The sequence below is a fragment of the Daldinia decipiens genome, assembly GCF_022478715.1.
Source record: "Daldinia decipiens strain CBS 113046 unplaced genomic scaffold F4813scaffold_13, whole genome shotgun sequence".
NCBI classification, from domain to species: Eukaryota; Fungi; Ascomycota; class Sordariomycetes; order Xylariales; family Hypoxylaceae; genus Daldinia; species Daldinia decipiens.
This window is the reverse complement of record NW_026054556.1, coordinates 424767-441233: the sequence shown is the minus strand read 5'-3', so window position 1 is coordinate 441233 and position 16467 is coordinate 424767. Positions and strand designations below refer to the sequence as shown.

At 49.1% G+C, this 16467-nt stretch overlaps 4 protein-coding genes across 4 annotated transcripts; 2 read left to right on the top strand and 2 right to left on the bottom strand.

Moving 5' to 3' along the window:
• Window positions 1–1855, top strand: F4813DRAFT_388712 (MFS general substrate transporter; the record flags this gene model as incomplete). The annotated part of the gene is made up of 3 exons (XM_049246732.1): window positions 1–84; window positions 189–1153; window positions 1237–1855. The coding sequence occupies 3 exons, from the start codon at window positions 1–3 to the stop codon at window positions 1853–1855; spliced, it is 1668 nt and encodes a 555-aa protein (XP_049100402.1).
• Window positions 1856–3116: 1261 nt separating this feature from the next.
• F4813DRAFT_48904 (GPI inositol-deacylase) lies at window positions 3117–7054 on the bottom strand. The gene is made up of 2 exons (XM_049248552.1): window positions 6188–7054; window positions 3117–6128 (listed from the first exon to the last, which is right to left on the bottom strand). Exons 1-2 carry the CDS (start codon window positions 6770–6772, stop codon window positions 3279–3281), a joined length of 3435 nt encoding a protein of 1144 aa, XP_049100401.1. The 5' UTR covers window positions 6773–7054; the 3' UTR covers window positions 3117–3278.
• Window positions 7055–9137: 2083 nt separating this feature from the next.
• F4813DRAFT_356795 (DNA mismatch repair protein MutL) lies at window positions 9138–13410 on the top strand. Its single transcript, XM_049243032.1, has 3 exons — window positions 9138–9704; window positions 9765–9861; window positions 9933–13410. The coding sequence occupies exons 1-3, from the start codon at window positions 9672–9674 to the stop codon at window positions 13064–13066; spliced, it is 3264 nt and encodes a 1087-aa protein (XP_049100400.1). The 5' UTR covers window positions 9138–9671; the 3' UTR covers window positions 13067–13410.
• On the bottom strand, window positions 13411–16240 carry F4813DRAFT_356792 (uncharacterized protein). Its single transcript, XM_049243031.1, has 4 exons — window positions 16159–16240; window positions 15638–16105; window positions 15376–15571; window positions 13411–15315 (listed from the first exon to the last, which is right to left on the bottom strand). Exons 2-4 carry the CDS (start codon window positions 15796–15798, stop codon window positions 13750–13752), a joined length of 1923 nt encoding a protein of 640 aa, XP_049100399.1. The 5' UTR covers window positions 15799–16105; window positions 16159–16240; the 3' UTR covers window positions 13411–13749.
• Window positions 16241–16467: the final 227 nt, after the last annotated feature.

Below are 16467 nucleotides of genomic sequence, written 5' to 3'. Positions count from 1 at the left end.
ATGACTGTATCGGGCCAAGTCTACAATGCTCGTATTGTATCGAGCGTCGCCGCGACCGTCATCTCGCTGGCCTGCGGAACTAATGTAAGACACAAGACACAAGACACATCATCCATCATCCATCATCCATCATCCACCACCACGATGGCACCTCTCATCTCTTGGACGTCTCTGACAACGAACGGTAGTATGTCTATTCGGCTTGGGCACCCCAATTTGCCGACAAGTTACTCTTGTCTGCTACCGAAAGCAACCTGATCGGGTTGGCAGGGAATCTCGGCATGTATTCGATGGGTGTTCCCGTAGGCATGTTCGTCGACAGCAAGGGTCCTCGCCCCGCTGTCATCGTAGGGGCTTTCCTACTAGGTCTCGGTTATTTCCCGCTCCACCAGGCATATGATGCCGGTCAAGGGTCCGTTCCGTGGATGTGCTTCGTGTCGTATCTAACCGGCCTCGGCGGCTGCATGGCTTTCGCTGCCGCCGTGAAGACCTCAGCTTTGAACTGGCCGCACCATCGTGGCACCGCTACCGCCTTTCCTCTTGCCGCCTTCGGTCTAAGCGCCTTCTTCTTCGCCCTCATCGGCACCGTCTTCTTCCCCGGCAGCCCGAGCAAGTTCCTAATGCTGTTAGCTTATGGCACCTTCGGCTTGACTTTCGTTGGCTTCTTCTTTCTGCGCGTGCTTCCGCCTCACTCGCCGTACCATGCTGTACCCGATGCGGAACCAGGCATGGCAGATTCCCGACAGTTACACCGTACAACGTCGGACGAGTCCAAGATACGTGCTGCTCGTGGGGATCCATCTGAACCTGGTATGTTCAACGCCACCTCTGACACCTCCAACAACTCCAAAATGACCCAAGATGCCTCAGAACAAGAGGACCAAGACCCCCCAAGCCCTAAGGAAGACAGCCGAGCTGTCGACACCGATGAAGCGCCGTCAGGTACCCGCGATGGTTCCGATGAAACGTCTTCGCTTCTATCCCAGTCCACCACGTCCTCCTTACCGGGTGAAGTGTTAGTGCAGAGCAGTGTTGATATGGATCGTTCTCACCGTGTAGATATCCGAGGTTTCAACCTCTTGAAGAACGTCGAGTTTTGGCAGCTGTTTACCATCATGGGCATACTCTCGGGTATCGGCCTTATGACTATTAAGTGAGTATCACCCCATTACCTCGCCTGCGTATATTATATCCGCGCTATTGTACCCGAAATAGGCGGTTCTAACTCCCCACCAGCAATATCGGAAACGACGTCACAGCGCTCTGGAGGCACTACGACGACTCGATCGACGACAAGACGCTTGTCCTACGTCAGCAGCTGCACGTTTCCATCCTCTCCATCGGCAGTTTCTCGGGGCGACTGCTAAGCGGCGTCGGATCCGACTTTCTCGTCAAGGTACTCCACGCTAGCCGTGTGTGGTGCCTAGTAGTCGCATCGGGCATCTTCTCGCTGGCACAGATCTGCGCGCTCAACGTGACGAACCCTCACTTGCTGGGCTTTGTGTCCGGCTTCAGCGGGCTGGGTTACGGGTTCCTGTTTGGCGTGTTCCCGTCCATCGTCGCCGAGTCCTTCGGCATCCACGGCCTGAGCCAGAACTGGGGCTTCATGACTCTGTCCCCCGTCATCTCGAGCAACATCTTTAATTTATTTTATGGATCCGTCTTCGACGCCCATTCTATCATTGATAAGGATGGCGTGCGTTCCTGTGTTGACGGCCTCGAATGTTATTGGGCTGCGTATCTTGTCACGCTCGCCGCCTGTGGCCTCGGCTTCGTGGTTACGCTCTGGGTCATCTGGCATCAGCACAAGACGCGACTCGCAGAATCTGCTGGTAAGGCCCGCGCTAGGGAGTGAGATACAACACGCAGATCTTATCTGCCATGTTTTGTGCATGTTGTGCAATCGTTCGGTGTTCATATTGAAGCGTGTTGTTGGGTTGGTTTCCACGGGATATACATGGTAGGGGAACTGGGGGATAGAGTGAGGCGCCCTGGAGGTGCGGGCGTTATGGTTTTGTTTCCAAATAGAACCGGGATTGGTAAAGACTCGGAGCTCCTGCTAGGGCGTAGGTAGATAGACTCAGACGGCAGTAGACTTTTCCTTACGATAGAATTTCAATAGTGTTCGTGTCATGTCTGAGCTAAGACTTATCTGACATCAGTGCACTCACACTTGAAGATCATTTTATGTTTCAAACCCTGGGTTGTGAAGATTACATGTGAAGAGTTGGGCTCTGGAATCTAAGTCATACTGGTTTTGGGTATTAATAAAACGTAGAATACTTGAACATAAGTTTATTGCGATCTAGGCTATCCCAGCTACGCAAGACCGAGACGCCATCTGCCTTATCCAGCCAGCCAAAGCGCGCCACAGTCCCCTTTCTTGGGAGGGGGGGAACAAAATCCGTATTACTTCCTTCCGTCTCTACCAACTGACCAAGGTCCTCCGGATGGCCCTCAAGCGGACCTCTCGGCGCGTCCCCTTCCACCCTACAGATTATGATTAGGTACCTAAGGTTGTTGCATCCGTCGGACGCGGGTAAGTCTGTCGATCGGTTCCCAAGCCCATATCTATAACCCAACTCTTGACTAGAATAATATGAGGAACCCCCGACCGACCGTCTCTTATAATTGTTCCCAAGGAAAAGAGAGAGAGAGAGAGAGAGAGAGCAGGGGAAAATAGATGAAGAAAGAAACCCGTGTCCCTAAGTTGAGTTTCCCGCACGTCTGAAAGTTGGGAACCGGTGTTTTGTACAAGAATTCCGGCCGCAGCCGTGCTACCAACCCAGGAGACAATAATTTGTAGTCGAGCATTATGCAAGTAAGCTTTTGGCCACACGGCTCGAAGACAAAACCAAAGTCACCATTATTTGCGACTAGCCAGACCGCCATTAAAACCAAAACTCCAGCCCTGATGCTAATGCAAAGCCGTAGAAACAGACAAGAAGCCCTCATAGAAAAAGATGAAAAATCCCATGCTAAGATGTAGACCGTTCGGTACAGAGTTCTCTACCTATAAGAAAGTGTCGAGAATGGTCTAGTAATAGATAGACGCTCGGCTTTCTCGACACTATTGACCAGCTCGGTTTAGGATGTATATACAAAGAATTTAGGTTATGTCTCTACAAGGCTGGAGGCCCAGTACCGATCCTTATTCATATCTAATGCGATATGATGTAAAAATAAATTCAAGATTGGCTAATATTCACATCTTTCGGCATGACCCGCAGGATCTCCCTAAAATCACTAAGCGGGTAAATCTGACTCTTGACATCATATCAAGGAGTTTTACCCTGTTTGCGGTTCTCGGCCGGCTCGCCTTCGAATATGGAGGATATTCCGGCGAGAGTCCAGGAGTCGGATGTCGAATGGATTGCTACAAGCCATGCTGCGACTAGGTTTATTAAATAATGCAACATATAAGCATGCGAAACGCCGTATATAGCTGCATAAACGGCTATACCAAAGAATATGATGTCGGTTAGGTACCGGAGCCGGCTTGTTACCGGTGGAATCATTTTTCCGGTGGTAAGGGTTTCGACTAAGAGGATGAACGGCAGGATCGATAGCACGTTGTGATGCGATGAGAACGCTGTGAACCAGTGGACAGCCAAGTTACGTACCCAGACGACCAGGGTCGGCAAGTTGATCGGTAGAATCCATAGCATCAAGAGGAAAATCGAATGGACGTAGTTATTGAAATTAACGGTTGCAGGTGACGAGGTCTCGCGTGCAGATCGATGGGCTCGGACAGCTGTACTCAGCTGTACGAGACATGCAACTGTGTATGCAAATTGATATGGGATGAATGTCGACACGAGCAAAAGGAGAACCACAGTAGTTATAAGCCGTCTCCGTGGTGGTGAAGGTGCGAACGCTGGTGACAAGGCTCGCTTCTTCTCTTGCAGCTGAACAGCTGGCCGGACAGAAACCCAGCCGTAGACTATGCTAAGCAGCCAGGTGAAGCATAGCGTGAGGCAGTGTAGAGCCATACACACTCCAGTACAGATAATTCCTATCATTGGAATCAGAAACCAGAAGAACGGATCTGAAGTACCAACTAGCAGGTCGTTCTGCGCGAAGTCAACATCAGCCGTGCTATTCTGCCAAAACCGGAAACCTTTTGACCCAGTCGAGCCCGACTGGCCCATCGAAAGCGATAGGAGGGTCATAGATAAGAATAACATCGGTAGCGATCGTCGAAGACAGAAGTCTAAGCTCTCGGAAAAGGGGATGAAAACCCCAGTGCTATCGTATACTTGGAATTGCTTTCGTAATACGAGTGCAACGATAAGCAAGGGGAAAGACGCAAAAACGGTGCGATATCGCATGTACAGCTTTCCGAGACTGCCCATAGTATCGATCGTAATATGAATTGACATACTCGAATCACACGTCGGGTCTGTCCAGAGTTGAAGGCTAAGGCCGTCATCAGACTGTCTGGGCTTCAGGGGTGGAGGCACGTAAGGTGAGACACCGTGAAGACTGATCTCCACCTCGTGGGCATTTACAAAGTACTTGGACTCGTAAGGCTCAGAAAGATACTGCCGGACAAGTGGAGTAAACAGTTGTTCCCGTTCGTTACAGGATTGGCCGTCAATTTTTAGATTATACGCCAACAAGCTGCTCTGAACCGATGGGAGTTTCACTTCGGTTACCATTGGTCTGTTCGCAGGAAGATGAAGCGACAACCCGAAGTTAAAGAGACGCCTTAGACCAATATGTCGAGTTAAATGAGCGTCGGGTTTATCACTAAATTCAGCTACCAACCATCCGGCCGTCGGAGTCGTGGTTTTATCAATGACTGCAACAAACCCATAGTCTGATATATCTTCAGCATCATACTCAAGATATGAAAATGGCGGGATTTGCCACTCATCCTTCTTGAAAAAGGGATTCTTCGTGAGACGTGAAGAAGCCGGCAGCGATACTACATCGGCCGCAGCATTTTTACAGGCAAGTTTAGTTGAGTCCTTTGTGGAGTCCGTGGTATCGTCGGAGAGATCGATGTTCATTGAGAACGGTTGGTTAGCCTGTCCAGCTTGCGGTGGGTAGAAATTACAGAACAGGACCTCAAGTTTTTCGTCCTCGCCTGGTCGATCGAGTTTGCTGTCTGAGAGCAGGGTCAACTTCTTCCCTTCAGAAAATTCACTTAACGGAATATTGAGAAGGTATGCCTTGGCTTTTCTGTCCGAACCTAGGCCGCGGAGAACAAGACGATCACCTAGAGGAATGATGGTGGTTGAATGATCTTCTAGCGTCAACAACGTCGACGAGGCTGTCTCTGGGAGGCTCTTCTCAACGAAACTCTCCAAGCCGGACAAAAACCGCCTCTTGAATGCCTTCATCCTGTCCGCTCTCGATTTAGTTTGTGATCTCCCGCGGTTATCGACGACATCGTAAAGCGCGCGGACGATGACCTTCCGAAATTGATCGCACCACGTGATTGCCTGGTGATCCATGCTTGTCCAAACTGTAGGAATTGTAGATGTGAAGACGGTGAAACCGTGAGTCTCAGGTACGATGGATTCCAGACCGGCGTAATCTGATGGGACAACAGTATCTAAACCACCACCAGCGATGGACACCAGGGTAACTTGGCCCAAAGCATTTTCAGCCGACGACCTTTTCGAGTAGGCCCGTCTCCAATAGTTATTGATATCGTTATAGATACTAACAATTTTTGGATCGAATGTGACAGGAGGTCGAGCGTGCGGAGCAGACATGGTGATGATCGTGTTGACTGAGTCTTGCTGGTAGTTTGGCATGATGAACATAGTTCGCGCCACGATGCCCCCCATAGAATGGCCTAGTATGATAACCGATGAAGGATCCGGGAGACTCGGGTCTCGTTCTGATATCTTTGGGTCCAGATAGAGGGAAAGGATATACCTGATGGCCTCATTCAGATACTCAGCTTGGTCGAGCATGGTTTGCCCATGGAAAGCAGTGAAGTCTTCGTTGAAGTCTACAGTGAAGAAATCTAAATTCCTAGCGCCTGCGTTTATGGCAGCGGCATCATGCTGCAAAATATCGTGGAAATATCTAGCAGATTCCGATGCAATGGATCTGACTTGTTTGTAACTACCAGCATTCCCCGGTATGAACAGCACTGGTATTCCTTTGATCTACACATTAAGTCAATATTTTAAATCCGGAAGTGGCTATTAATTCTTAATTTCCATACCTTTGGTCCATTGTCGAATCCTTGCTCTCGATAAAGATACAACGAGTATTTGGTAGCAAACCGAGTATGCTCGGTATCGAAATCGCTGAATTTAGCATATGACGGACTCATCCAGGACATGCGACAGCCCTTGGGATCACAATGTAGGGTGATAGCAGAATATAGAACAGCAACCAGCATGCCGAGGCCTGCGACGCTTGTAAAGATGGTCAAGAGCGACATAGCCCAGGGGCTCCAAGATCGTGGAGGCTGACTCCTTCGTCTTGACGATGCCGTCTTCTCACTTTCCATACTCGGGTAGTCTGGCGATAATGTCGTGGACGGGAGACGAGAGGTTGCTGGTACTTTTTCGGTAGACCCATCGCGACTATGAGAAAGTCTCCAGTTGATATTGCTGCTTGGTCTCCGGCTCCTAGCGGATGACGATCTAGCGCCCTCTTTCTGGGGACGTTCTGATTGGCGAGCATCATGGGAATGTCGGACAGAAGAGCTCACGTCGCCTAGCCTCATTTGTCCATGAGGGCGCGAGATCTTGACAGGAACGTCGGCGCTGTCATCGGACGATCCCGACGAGCGCCTCTGCATGAGGATGAAGAGGCTCTCGTGAGAGACCTCTTATTTTACAGGGGTATGGACTCGTAGGGTTACCGATGCGGCGGCCGTTTGGTGCTTAGTAGACTCGTGTAGTTCGATCTGGAGGTTCGTCATACGTTGCGAAACGATTCTGTCGCTGAAATTTGACGTATAGCTAACGCAGGAAAGGCAGTTCTAGTCGAGACACGGGCACGACTCTACTTGCGCAACGACGAATTTAAGAGCTAAGCTGCAGGGACGTTGGAGAACTGTCGATCTTATTAAGGAGAGGACCAATCCGTGCCCATAGACCGAGCTCGCCTACGTACGCTTTCCTCTCGGCCTGCAAAATGTTTGAAAACGAATGTCGGTCGTCCAACCCGCCGATTTTGCAACAATTGTTGTATTGTTGGACGTTGTTGTAAAAGGATGTTTTTGAGTTGAACGGGCGGTTTGGAGCGAGAAGACGGAATGAGTGGGAATTGCAAGCGCGGGACGTCTCGAATTAGAATCGAGATACGATTTGGCAATGCTTCTAGCAATGCTTCTACATAAAAGTAGAATGCACTTGCTTCATTAGCCTGCAACTAGCACTGAATTCTGGCGTCTTAGCACTAAAATTTGGGGGTCACCAGGGAAAGTTTGAAAGTCTATTATGGGTAATGGGATACCTAGGCAAGTACTAAAATCCCGATAGCTTTCCTCGAGATCCTGTAGCAAACATAAGGAACCATTGAACCTAACTGCATAAGTAGAGGTACCTATGTACATGAGTAGCGCCCAGAACGTGTGGAGTCTTTTTTTCACCCTAGTCGATCTTAGCGGATTTAAGAATCTAATAGGGTTGACACGGGCCAAGCGCTGCTGGCTTGGCCAAGTTTTCCGTCCAACAATGATCACCAAGAATGACGTTAGCCTGGCTTATATGCAACTTTATTACCAAGCTTTTGCTGCCGACTTAGCTAAGCCTGGTTGGGTATAATGATCTGGCGATACTGCTTTGGTAAATCATGCCTCTGCTGCATGCAGTAGCGGGAGGGTAGTGTAGCATTTTTAAAGTAAGGGAAGGTAAGGTAAGGTACCTATGTAGGTTACTGCATTGGAAATTCACTTACTCGTACGAACGTATAGGAAAGTATTAACTAGTACATGTAGTTATGGCATGTAAGAATTGTCATTTTTATGTATTGCCGTAAAAAGAAAGCTACTAAGTGCATAGAAATTACGACGTGTTATGTTACGATAGATACTATTTCTGTCTTGATCGACACATTAAAGTACCGCGTGTCCGGTGTATCGGCGGGGGAAATACCATTCTCGTCACTGAAGACACTGGAGACCACAAAACATGGTACAAGATAGGTATACTTGGCGATCGGCGAATCCTGTCCCGTTTGGCTGTCTCACATCGTGTTTTACAGGCGATGGAACCAAATTTGAGGCAATACACGTGTGTATGTGTATAGAAAACCTAATGGCTCTCCACAGCCCCGTTATTGATACTAGCAAGCGCCGTGCCGAACAAGGTGCCGAACAACATTGAAGATACAAATGCGGGTTATACGGGTTAGTTATCGGGTTTTTTAATCTAGGATCAGTTACTTACGCCATACGTCCCGTGGCCATTTCGGCCGCCACGAATATTGGATATGAGCAGCAAAATGCAACGGCAGAACTCGTATTGACAAGCTGCTGTAAGTAGTGGACATTATGCAAAAGTGAGAGCTCACTTACATAGGCATGCGCCTAAAGTGGGCTCTCCCTAGTTTGTGTTGGACACGGGAAGATGCTCAGATGCTGTAAGCAGTTGTGTTTCAATAGTCCAGATAACGTGCATCCTTTGTGAAGATACACCACAGATAGCTGAACATATTCGCTCCACATCGGAAGCGTCCAAGATAACATTCTGAATTCACTGGCTCCAAGGCCTTCCCAGATGATCGATCTAACAGAGCGGTCAACCTACCAGTTTTGCACACGGAAAATAAACTTGATTGGAAAAGGAAAACAATCACATTTTTAATTAAATATATTAGGTATTTAAAATAAAACCAGTAGCTTGTGTCGTCGGATCCTGAGGGCGGTCTTCGAAACGGCATACAAGCTTGTTTCCCTGTTGTGTTGGAGGGAGTGGAAATGCGATCGAATGTAGTTGAGGGCAAGGATATTGAGGTTTGTATTCCGAGCTTTCCGATATCGACATCACTTTATTATACCTCAAGCCAATGCTGCAATGGCTAGGTAGTTTCAATGCCAAGAATTGTTTTGGGGATTGGCTTCGTATGATGTTGGACTCCAGGTTGAAAACTGCCTAGAAATCAAGATAAGAAAGTTTGCTCTACATTAGTATGCACTTTAGGCGGTACCAAGGTACAAATGCTTCGGGCATGCAGCATGCAGCTAGAGGCTAGAGGCTAGAGGCTAGAGATATTGGAAGTTCAGACTTCCATATCTGTTGCTTCAACTTCTTCAAACACACCTACAAATCTTTAGAGTCCGTCAACCTTAACTCGCCTTTTGACATGGATTTCATGTATAGTTACATATCGGTAAATACAGCGGAGTTTTAATTCTCAAGAGACGCTCTAGAAGAGCGGTTGAAAATGTCGTAACTACCTAGGTTAGGTACCTAACATACGGAGACACAGTAAACTACACAGTTCTCCCGCACCAACTGTGAACTACCTAGGTACCTAGTATTCCTGAGACGCCACTTTTATGCGCTGCGCCACACTACCGCGGAACTTAGACGCGTTCTCCATTTCAATTTAATTGATTAGGTACCTTATGACGCGACGAGGCTGAAGAGGTTAACCTATAATCCCCGAGGCTGCTTTTATTCAATCGGCTTGTAAAGAGTTGGCGGTGGATAGTTGGACGATTGGCATTTCCGACTATCATCTCCTTACTGATGGCGACCATCAAAGCTATCGAGGCACGAACTGTAAGTAGTCATCCAACCTCTTTTGTATTATCGTCATGATATAAATACTAAGTAATTTAGATCCACCAAATTCAATCCGGTCAAGTCATCGTTGATCTATGCTCTGTAGTAAAAGAGTTAGTAGAGAATAGTTTGGATGCCGGAGCCACAAACATTGGTTCGTACTTTATTATTATTATTTGCCATATCTACCTATGTTCATCAACTAACAGGCATTCCACCTGGAAGAGGTTCGATTCAAGAACCAAGGCCTAGATTCCATCGAAGTTCAGGACAATGGCTCAGGCATATCCAAACAGAACTACGAGACATTAGCACTAAAGCATTATACCTCTAAATTATCTACATATGCAGATCTTTCCTCCCTTCAAACCTTTGGCTTTCGAGGAGAGGCTTTATCGTCCCTTTGCGCCTTATCTAAATTCACAGTGACAACATGCCTGGCATCATATGCCCCAAAAGGATCGAAGCTGGAATTCGAAACATCGGGGAAGCTTTGCGGCACGAGTATCGTAGCTGCCCAGAAAGGCACTACAGTAACTGTTGAGGGGCTTTTCCACAATCTACCCGTCCGTCGCCGCGAACTGGAGCGGAATATTAAACGGGAGTGGAACAAAGTCATTGGTGTACTCAACCAATATGCCTGCATTCAGACTGGACTCAAATTCTCCGTGTCTCAACAGCCGAACAAGGGCAAGCGGATAGTATTATTTTCCACCAAGGGAAACCAGACAACTCGAGAAAATATTGTTAATGTGTTCGGAGCAAAAACCCTAGCCGTCCTTATTCCCCTAGACCTGAAGCTCGAGTTAGAACTTACCAGCGCACCAGGCCAGAAATGGAGTGCACAGGGCGACAGCAGCAACGTTCACGAAATCTATATTAAAGGGCATGTATCTCGTCCCGCCCATGGAGAAGGGCGTCAGACTCCGGATAGGCAGATGTTTTTCGTGAACGGCCGCCCTTGTGGCCTGCCACAATTCGCCAAAGTATTTAATGAGGTGTATAAATCCTACAATGCCTCCCAATCTCCCTTTATTTTCGCTGATATTCAACTGGACACCCATCTCTATGACGTTAATGTCAGTCCGGACAAGCGCACGATTCTTTTGCATGATCAAAATCGGATGCTTGACAACCTTAGGGAGTCTCTCGCTGCCCTGTTTGAATCGCAAGACTATGCATTGCCGACATCCCAATTATCAGTTTCAAAACAGACACCTTTCAAAAAGCCCTCGATAAGCAGACAAAATACCCCCCTCTCTGAAGTTGGGTCAAAACGTTCCATTCCAGTTGATAACGAGTCCCGGGAAATTTCAATGTCTATGGGTACAGAGGATACAGAACATCAGGACGAAATTGAGGATGACAAGTCTACGAGCGAGTCAGCACCGAAAATCTCAATCTCGACGAAACCACCAACTCCTGATGGTCAGGATCTCAATCCAATGAGTCGATGGATCGAACGAAAATCAGAATTCCGTGCTGATACTCCTTCAACCGCGACTAAGGCCTTGGAAGATGACGGACCAGAAGAGTCAAAGTCGGAAGGACATATATTTTCTAAATTTGCGAAGGCTTATACGGAAGACGGCGTTAATGACTCTGAGTGCAGTACCGGCAGTCCAGCGCCACCTCCGACACTCTCAGAAGAAGAGCCCAGCGAGGAAACAGATTTCCGTGCGCGTTTGGATGAGTTAAGCAAGATTAAGGCAAGTAGACTTGACAGTAGTCAGGCATCAAACACTCGGGAGGTAATTGAACCACCTATACCAGCCGTATCTACCTCATCTCGTGTATCGGACATCAAGATGAACAGAGTTAGCTCATCTGCAGCTACGAAGCGATCAGCGCCAGAAGTGGCTACGATTACGGTAGGTAACCATACTGTTACTAGCATCATTGGCTCTCCTTCGAAAAAGCAACGGACCGGAGACAATAGGACACGCGAGCCTTCGACGAGACAACGAGCTTCAAAAGAGGCAGTCTCGATGCCTTCATTTAACGGACGTTTGACGCAGATGTTTGCGGCCTATTCGCAATCGAAGCAAGCCGAACCCTTGCATCTTAAGACCACCCCCGAAGAAGCGGATCTTTCGGATGGTTCTGATGGCTCCAGCGAACAGCTATTTGTCGAAGACAATGACGATGAGCAGGACAATCAAGACGAGGAACTAACTCAGAGCAAAGTGGCCACGGAGAGCGTTGAAGAGCAAAGTCACGAATCCGATAACCAATCCTCTGGGCCTGACAGTGTAGATGATCATCTACAAGACGACGTACCATCATCTCCAAGTCTGTCTCCAGGTGATGGGCATATAGACAAGCAGACTGAAGACATCCAGGAGGATATTGAGTTGGGAACGACTACTGTTACTGCTCACGATTCAAAATCTGCCGTCTCCGAAGAGACACAGAAACGAACACAAAGCTTCGTGAAGGGCGGTGCCAAGAAGAAAGATTCAACTATATCCTTACTACAAACGCTGCGTATAGACGAGCAACATATACGAAGATCTCTAACAATGCACCAAGAATATCTCGAGGATACCTCATCAACAACGGGATCTAAGCCTGCCGCGGAAAGACTTGATGCCGAGGACGCCGAGGAGAAATTGTCTCTGACGATCTCGAAAGCTGACTTCGGGAAGATGAAGATTATTGGGCAGTTCAATCTAGGCTTCATTATAGCGGTTCGTGCGGCTAAGGTAGATCCCGAGGACACCGAAGAAAGGCGCGATAGAGACGACGAACTTTTCATCATTGACCAGCACGCGACAGACGAAAAGTACAACTTCGAGCGACTTCAGGCCAATACTGTTGTGCAGTCTCAAAGGCTGGTCCAACCCAAGGCATTAGAGCTCACAGCTCTTGAGGAAGAAGTAATTAGAGAGAACCTCGAAGCTCTAGAGGCGAACGGCTTCATCGTAGCCATGGACGAGAGCGGCGATCAGCCGGTAGGATCCCGCTGCCAACTTCTCAGCCTGCCGCTTAGCCGGGAGACGACGTTCTCGCTCGCCGACCTCGAGGAGCTGATCTCGATCCTGACGGATCACCAGTCGGCATCAGCAAATTCCATCCCGCGTCCCTCCAAGGTCCGCAAGATGTTCGCCATGCGCGCCTGCCGCAGCAGCGTCATGATCGGCAAGTCCCTCACCCTCAAGCAGATGGAGAAGCTAGTCCGCCACATGGGCGAGCTGGATAAGCCGTGGAACTGCCCCCACGGCCGCCCGACGATGCGACATCTGTGCGGCCTCGGCGCGTGGACCGAGATGGCGTGGAGGGAGGGAGACGGGTTTGGCGGCGGGAGGACGCCGAGGACGGACTGGGGTGCGTATGTTAAGGAGAAGAATGAGCTGTAGTATGTACCTTATGTATCGCTGTTCGAGTGTTTGGGTTTTGGTACTTTGCATGTTATGCTGCATTGTTAGGGGGCGTATGGCAATGAGGTCTGGTCTGCTTGCTAGATTTTATGGATATACCCTTGTCAATATAGTGCAAGTGTTTGCTTGGGAATGTATAATCGCTATTTATTTATTTGCACTACCAGCCAGATCTTAGGATTTAACGTGGGAAAGATAGGCTAGATGGCATGGTATTAGATTGAATTGATGGATTCTCTCGACGGTGATTATTCGTCTGTTAGTATCAAAGCTACCTCCTATATAGCAGCAGTTCTACAATACGTAGAAGAGTCAAAATATCACATCTCGTTGCACTCACTATTCACGAGCACTGTTGCCTCCTAGAGTATCGTATCTCCTATTCATCACAGGTACTATGTATCTTAACCCGTTCTCATCATTGCCATGAAACTAGAACCCTAACCTGACCTGCCTAAATCCAGATCCAGATCCAGATCCTGTTCCTGTTTCGTTTACCTTAGTATTACATCCGTGAAGTCATCACATATCAATCGCACCGCATCCCCTCTCCGTCCCCTTTCCGGAGAAATCAGCAAAAATTCCAAAGACCACAACAACTCCCAGTAGCCTACACCGGACCAACTCGCCTGCATGTCCAATCCAAAACATTCCACGCCCCTTTAATCATCGTTAAGAATGCTATACCGCGAATACCTATTCCCCCCTAGCCCCTCCTCCGCCATCTTACCGCTGACGTTTCTTTTCCACGTACCCGCGTTCCCGCTCCCTAGGTCGCCGTAATCGTTACCAGAAGAGACCTGGCGATTACCTCCTGTTTTCGCCGCCCCTGCTCCAAGCATAACGGGTGGTGTGGCGGGCTTCAGTTCGCCGTATGGCTTAGCGTAGAAATCGCCATCGGGCTGGATAGACGAGTCCCTGTTGCGTGCACCGCCCGCACCGCCGCTCTTAGGCACGATCAAGCTGCGGCGCCAGAATGACGGGGCTCGCGATGGGCTAGCCTTCTCGTCCACGATATCCTGGCTGCCGCTCACGCTACGCGCGTTGTGGCTGACTTCCGAGAGCGGCTCGAACGACGTCTTCTGTCTACTTGCGACGTCTCTGCCTTGCACGACCTGCGGTTGCCCCTGGGGAGTCGGGTTCAAGCGCAGCGGGTTCGGGCGCAGGTGGCCCATGACGTCGATGGGGCTGCTAGGGGTATCGTCGGCCTCGAGATCAGAGTCGTCGGGGCGCATCATGTCGTTGTTCTCGCGGTCCAAGTCTGAGTCTGAGTCGTCGAAGTTGTACCGTTGGTTTACGGCCTCGTACTGCTGGGGCTGGGACTTGCGCGAGCGCTCGGCGAATTTGAGGGCGCGCTGCCGCTCTTGCGTGCGGTTGATAAGAGATTCGGAGGCGTACCATGCTTCGGTGAACTTGGCGATGCGGGTTGGCGAGGCGTTGGTGGGCTGATGGAGAGAGGGGGTTGGCGCATTGTTGATGCTACTGGGTCGAGATGGCGATGGCGATGGCGATGCTGCGCCGGTCTCATGCAGCGGGACCTCGGTATAGCTTGCGCGCTGGGCAACTCGTGGGGTGGACAGGCGTTTCAATTCCGCGACACTATTGCGGGGAGAGTTGCCCGGTGTGATATGGTATTGCCTGCTAGGGAGGTCGCTTCGCGAGTCGCGCTTCGACGAAGCGAAAGAGTCTCGGGAACCGGTGCGTGTATGCATGAACGGAATGCTAGGTGGTCGCGAGAGGTCCTCGTGAGGGACACCCGAGTGGCGGTAGCTTTCGAGGGGTGAATCAAGACGATTGGAGTCATCCGAGACCGCGGTGTAGCTAGTTGCGACAGACGACTTATTGCGCTTGTGCTGCTTGACGCGGGAGGTGAGATGGCTCTCCAATGGGTTGAAGTCCGGTGGCATGTTAGCGATTCTTCGGAACATTAGGCATAACCAGACCGATATGCAGAGCGAAACGACGTGTAGGCTACCGGCGCAGATGAGCGCGAAGTACTCGCTCTGAACAAGGTAGTCGGTAAGTTCGGACGAAGCCGTGATAATAAGTTCCCAGTCTTTGCCGTGGTTAGCGACGGAGATGACACCGAAGGCGTATAGCGGTATAACAGCTAAGTCCGTGACAGCAGCGAACATCTGATAAGCTGCTGACGAACCAGGTGGTCTTGACCCGGCGGGTCTTATGAGATGCCAGATGGCGTAAACACAACTAATGGCTACAACACCAGGCTAGATATTCCAGATAAGTGAGGAATCCTAATATAAGCGACTAAGACATGTAAGACGTACTGTAATTCTCATAACCCACGAAGTGAGAGAATCAACATTGGAGATCAGTATCATGAGGACGAGTAAACAACCGCCTCCAATCATCTCCAGAATGCGAAGGAATAACTGAACATATCTCATGAACTTGATCCACCACTTCGTAGTGCTGCTCATAGGCTGGAACATTGAGGTACGCCCAGTCGGCACGACATGCGCACTTGGATAGATTAGCCATAATACTCATGCATGCCAGACATTGATCGTCTAGTTGATTGCGACTTACTCAGGATGTCGGCTGAAGGCTATGAATGGGCCTTTCTGCTTCTTTTTCTTAGGTTTCGGTTGCCAGCTTGCTCTCGTGATGGCCTTGGGATCGAATGGTTTCTCGGGGGATCGAGAGTCGCGCCTTTCGGCATCGTACAAGTAGGGTTGTTGAGCGCCCATATCTGCGAACGTCTTACTCTAGCTGGCGAGGCTGAGAGACATTCATTGATAGGCGAGAGGGCAGGATTGGATCGACGGGTTTAACTGGAATGTGTGGTCTTATGATTGCGAAAAAGGCGGGAGCGCTATGATGTGGGGAAGAAAGATGGTGGGATGTGTGTATGTATACAATACAAATACAACATATGCAGGTACATACATACATAACGAAATGATGGAGTTGTGTATCGCGGGTTGGGAAACCGGGATGTTGCCGTTTCCACAGCAACGGGCGGTAGAATACATAAATTCCATTGGGACCCAGTTACTATTTTCTTAAATTACGATGCGGCTTCGCGTCGGGTAATACATATTACTTACTACGTTACGCATTTTGAACCATAATAGTTTGATTACCTAGGTAGCTAGGAGGTAGCCAACTCTTCGATTATCAACTAAACACTTATATAAATTTATGTGATGTTATGTATAAGACTAAGACTAAAAGTTGGTGCTCAAGTCCGTCAACTTGTCAATCGGCAAACGGCCGCGGACGGCGATGTCGGACCTCGGAGCACCGAGCAGATAGGTACAATAGGTACCTACCTACCTAATTCAAAATTTCAATTCGACGTCATTTTGCGAATTCTCGATCGCAGAGACTATTTTATTTAGTACAATACTTCATAA